Genomic DNA, 6000 nt, shown 5'->3' on the forward strand with positions numbered 1-6000 from the left:
CCTGATCTTACCATGCCCCACTCTATGTCCCAGGTAGGAGAACTCTGCCATACCCATATGACACTTAGTGGGCTTAATGGTCAACCCTGCCCTCTGTATTCTGCCCAGCACCTCCCTGACATGTTGAAGGCTCTTACAGACAACAATACAAGACAGCACTCCTTCTTCCTGGAAATAATTTATTGATGCTGAAGGCTCTTGCCAAGAATGGCTGTAGATGGCCATATCATCCAGTAAGCAAGAGCAAAATTCTCTGCTCCTGGAAAGTCATTGGAGCATTTTTTTTATCCCAAAGGGCATCTTTGTGAACTCATACTAGCTGAAAGGAGTCACAAAGGCTGACCTCTCTCTAGCACAGGGAGTCAAGGGCACCCGAAATTAACCCTTGGTAAGATCAGTAGTGGTGAGATACTTAACCCCACCCAGCTGCTCTATGGCTTCATCTGTCCTAGACAAGGGGAAAGCATCTGACTCTGTGTTACTATTTAATTTCCTGTAGTCCACACATAACCTGATGCTGTCATCCTTCTTTGGTACATGCACCACTGTGGAGGCCCAGGGATGGCTGGACTCCTGGATTACCCCTAGTTCCAAGATTTCTTGTATCTCCTCCCTCAGAGTCTGTTTGACCCTCTCAGGCACCCTATAAAGGGTCTGCTTAATTGGCCTTTGGGAGTCCTGTATCCACATGGTGCTACACCAGGTGGGTGCACCATGGTTTCCCAATGAACATGTCCCCAAACTCCTGTAACACTGCTCAGATTTCTTGAACCTGGGTACGGGATTGCTGCTGGGACTTTGCTACCCCTTCTACCAAGGAGTCAGTCCGAGCCTCACTGAGGAGATCAGTCACCAGATCCCCCTCAAATTCCTCCCACAATCCACTGCAAATATTCAGCACCAGGGCCTTCCTGTCATAGTAAGGTTTCATCATGTTAACATGGTACAATTTGTGTCCCTGCCTCCTGCCTAGCAGTTCAACCATGTAGTTAACATCACTGACCTTCCTTACCACTTTAAAGGGTCCCTTCCAAGCTCCCTGCAGCTTGTTGGGTCTGACAGGAATGAGAATCATTACCTGCTGCCCTATAGCACACTCTCTAGCTCAAACATTCCTGCCATATGAGACTTTTTTCTGCTGTTGGGCTTCTGCCAGGTTCTCCTGGGCCAAGTCCATGAGCTCCTTGAGCCTTGTCCTGAGGTTTAGGACATATGCCACAAGAGACTCTTTGTGGGATTCAAACTCACCCTCTCACTCATCTCGAATCAAATCCATAGGTCCCCTCACCCTACCCAACCTTGCAAGTTGATCTCCTGTATTTCAGTCTCCCCTGTTAAACAGTTACAATACTGTATAAAAGTATCTCTTCAGCACACTTCTATACAATATGACATACAGTTCTAATACATTTCTAAGACAGACATATGAATCACATTGATATTCACAAATGACACACAACCACTTACAAAATTACAGATAGCTGGACTGGCAGTATCTCCTTTTCTTACAAACCTCAGCCTCCATACATGTTTTGTACCAATTGAATGGAGAACAGCTACAGTTATTCTTTTGCATAAGGGAGAACCTCCCACAGACCCAGGAAATTATATACCCATAAGATTGACCAACCTCATGTGCAAAGCCTTGGAAAGACATATCATTGAACTAAACAATCAGGACATAGGGAACCTCCAAACACATGACTCATCTCAGTTTGGATTTGTAAAGATCAGGTCCCACTTACTCAGCCTTGTGGATTTTTTGAAAAGGTCATCAAAGTATGTATGAAGGCAAAATGGTACACACTTCATACTTTGAGCTGGAAAAACTTTTGACATGATTCCCCATTCAGGGATAGTATAAAAGCTGCTATTAGACTTGCTGGATTGCCAGATGGCTAACAGATAGGATGCAGGAAATCAAAATAGGGGAAGTTACCTCCACAAAGTGACCAGTCAGCAGTGGAATCCCTCCAGGTTGTGTGCAGGGACCTATCTTGGTTGTAATCTACTTTTCTGAAGTAAAAGCCCATACCAAACGGTTCAGGCTGACTAATTTTGCAGATGGTTGCAAGCTAGGAACAGTCATTGAATCTCTAAATGATGTAGCCACCCTGCAGGAAGGTTTGTCTTAAATAAATAACTGGTGTCAAAATCATGGATTGAAACTAAATCCCAGAAATGCATTATTGCATCCTTTGGGAAGAAATTTACCTCCGAGAATTACCACACTCTTAAGAGTTGACCTAGTTCTTTGGGATTAGGGAATTTATGTGGACAGTGACCTAATTTTGACCAACATGTATCTATTGTTGTAATAAAGTTCTTCTACCACATTGCCAATAAACTCCTAAGAGCTGACCTAGTTGTTTGGGATTTGGGAACTTTTGTGGGCAATGACCTAACTTTCGACCAACATGTGTCTATTGTTGTAATAACATTCTTCCATATCGTGCAGTGTATAAATAAAGAAATAGCGGCTAGATCTAGGAAAATCTTTGCCCTCCTTTAGTCAGTCACCATTAGACCAGTCATGGAGTATAATGCCCCCTTTCACATGTGTCTGTTCAGACACATGCAACAACTGGATTGATCACATAGATACCTTACTAAGAGGACACAAGGCCTAATATCATGTCCAATATGGACCGACTGAAAGTCCTTTCACTGTAAGTTGTATCTTACAGATTGCTAAGAGGTGACCTATGTCTAGCACAAAAGGCATTCTTCATCCTAATACTAATGGATTTACTGCACATCAGCATGTCAAATGGCATCAGAAATACTCAGTCTAGGGATCTAAATCTCTTCTGCATCATCAAAAGAATAGTTTTGAGGAACAGCAGGGAATATCATTGCCATGGAACAGACTCCCCATCCACATAAAACAAAGTCTATCCCTGTCCATATTCAAGTACAATGTGGACCTATGGAATGGAAACAGAAAATTTATCCCAGGACTGCAGGCTGTGCTACTAACAGGGGCAACTCTTAAATGTTTCATCCTATGCATTGGTCCCCTCAAATTATCTATGGTATAATCCCAGTTATTTTCATTAGGGCTAATACATAATTATCAACCATGTGAGGAGCAAGACCAATCTCTAACCAAATGAGCTAGGTTAATTTGGGCACAAAAAGGGAATATGGATGGGCTTAAAATGGCTCTCAGTGGCATATAGCCTAGTATTTAACTATGAACCCATGAACAAAAGAAAGACAGAATTATATATGCATGCTACAATTCTGTAACCACAGCATTGTACCACTGCAATTATCTATCATTTTTCTTGTATTAATACTTTTTATTTCAGTCTTTTAACTTAGGTATTTTCAGAAAAAAATGTTTTAGGGATTTATTTGCAGAGATTCTGACCTCCTTTTATAAGGTGTAGCACAGAGTTTCCTAGGAACATTTGTGAAGACTATTTTCCTTAAACCAGAAACTTATTTTAATCTTATCAGGGTTTTCAAATTTTTAAATCTGTCATAATTTTGGATGACTAACATGGCAGAACTGAGATAAGGTACACTAGTTGCTGGACTTGAAGCACCAAATTAATGGAATAACATTAGGTACAAAACATCATTCTTTTTCATTTCTTTCTGTCAGCAAACTGTACTTTGCAGTGAGGGAATTTCTTTACAGGTAACAAAGAAAACTGTTAAAAAGAAAGACAGATGACAATAAAAAGGAATGAGAGTGGTGCGCATCCCTGAAATTATGTTTTCCTGTGCTTTGATGTGGATGATCATTTTTTTCCAACTACTTTTTGTTGATCATTGGGTTCTCAGCAACCCTTTGGTCCAATAGTTGATCATGGATGCCATCACTCAGATAGTCATCGGCTATATTTTTTTAGCCCTGCCATCACCTATGCATACCCATTATAATGGGCTTTACAACAGAGGTCCACACCTATGTTTGCTATGTTATTGATATGTGGCCCTATTGCTTTGTAGATATCGCTTCCATGTGATCCTTGAGCTCTGCTATCAATTTTGCCATAAAGCATATCCCCCGTCATACATTCTCCATCCCTCCAAACAAGAAGAGGTAAGTAGGGTTCAACCTCACTTCCCCCACACTAACTCCAAGAGCCCAAAATGCTAGTCTAACTCAGGTTTTCTGGATCACAGTCAGGGCTTTATCCCTCTGTGCCTATGAAGTTGCAATGGGTCACGGTAAGTATTTATTTTGATTAAGCTGCAAGGAAAACACAGTTATAATGTACATGGTACAGAATGATTATGCAACCAGTTAAGATAATTATCTAGAAATATCTTCAGTCATTGTATGGAGGCACTTTGAAACAATAAAGGCGTGTGACAATTACTAAGAACATTTCATTAGATGTAATGTAATCTGTGTCAAATCCCTACTTTCATTTATTTTCCTCCACATATCTAGTAAAATAAATCACCTGTTTAATAGTGCATGATTGGATCTAATAACATTAACATTCCAGTATTTCACTGCGCATGTTACCATCTTCAAAAAAATAATTTAGTGAGAAACATATACTGATGAATATCTTATAATGGAACACTAGTACCAACATTGTTTTTTTTTCTATGAAATTTGCAGGATTCTACAGCTGTGATCACCACACCTTCAGTTGGTACTACAAAAACATCTGATTCAACAACAAGTTCGGCCACTATAACAACAATAACACCAGCACCAACAACAACAACAGCAGCTCCAACAACAACAACAGCAGCACCGACAACAGCAAAGTCAACAATGACAACAGCATCAACAGCATCAAAGACTTCATTGACAGGAATATCAGTAACAACAAAAACAACAACATCACCTCAGATTAAAGACAGCACAACCGTTAAGCCATCTACAGCAGTTACTGGAACTACTGCCCAAATTGCAACTGGAAATGAAACAAGTTCAACTATTAATGCCACTATAACAACAGTTAGCCCCACCACCAGTATATCTGGCCCACACATTGGAATATCACTGACCCTTGTTCTGCTCCTGACCCTTTTCTCATTGTGTCATTCACTGATGTATTAGAAGTCATATTTGTTGTGAAAACAAACGTAGAAATGTAGTGTGAAAGAAATGGATGTCATTACTTGTAAAATGTGCCAGTGAATAATAATGGGAATTGTACACCTTCACTTAGACTAATCAGTTGTTGTCTGCCTTTATCAAATTAGAAGCAGCAATTAAGCAACCCTCACTTGCACTTTAGCTATAAATATAGATAGATATAGATACATGTATGCGTGTGTATGCATATATGGAAGTACTTTACTATCTCAAAATACTGAAATCTCGAATTTCAGTATCTCGAGGTGAAAATGTCGAAAGTGCAGTTTAGTGAAACTGCACTTGATTGAATCTGGTGTCGAATTTGTGGTTGTGGTGGCATGGAACATGGGATTTCCTGTGTTTGTAAGGTGCGGTGTGCAGTGGGATTTGGTTTGCCTGCTGCTGTGTGGATATATGTGGAAATTTAGGTAAGTGCTGTTTTTATAAGGGTTTTGGGTAGGGATTTGAGTGTATGTGAGTGTTTTGGGAAGTTTTAGGTGTAGGTTAGGGTAGATAGGTAAGAGTGTGAGTGTGTAAGTGTTGACAGTAGTGGTGTTTGTACGTATGTGGTGTGTTTGTGCAAGGGGAATATAGAGTATGTAGTGATGGGTTTAGTGTCTTTGTCTTTTTAGTGTCACCTCGGTATTAGTATATATAAGTAGCGGGGGTGTGGGGGGTGCAGGGGGACTTGCCCCCCTGCTTATATGTAGGGAAGGTGTGTGTATTTGTGTTGTTGTATTTGTGTGTGTTTTGTTGGTTTGTTCCAGTGTGGGGAGGAAGGTGTATGTATGTTTGTTTGTGTGGTGGAGGGTGTATTTATAATTCGATATTGTGAATGTTCGGCTTTATAGTCTGGAGATACTGAAATTCAAGATTTCAGTATTTCGAGATTATAAAGTGAATCCATATATATATATATATATATATATATATATATATATATA

The 6000-nt window shown here is 40.1% G+C and overlaps 1 protein-coding gene across 1 annotated transcript in view; it reads left to right on the forward strand.

Annotated features, from left to right (window-relative positions):
• Window positions 1-5526, forward strand: part of LOC122814024 (integumentary mucin C.1-like) — a 38035-nt gene extending 32509 nt beyond the window's left edge. The window contains exon 2 of the mRNA XM_044086613.1: window positions 4589-5526. Within this exon, the coding sequence (XP_043942548.1) occupies window positions 4589-5035 (447 nt within the window). The 3' untranslated portion in view covers window positions 5036-5526. The remainder of the gene's footprint in view (window positions 1-4588) is intronic.
• The last annotated feature ends 474 nt before the right edge of the window (window positions 5527-6000 follow it).

The sequence above is a fragment of the Protopterus annectens genome, chromosome 1.part1 (assembly GCF_019279795.1).
Source record: "Protopterus annectens isolate FY-2018-M chromosome 1.part1, PAN1.0, whole genome shotgun sequence".
Taxonomy (NCBI): Eukaryota; Metazoa; Chordata; order Ceratodontiformes; family Protopteridae; genus Protopterus; species Protopterus annectens.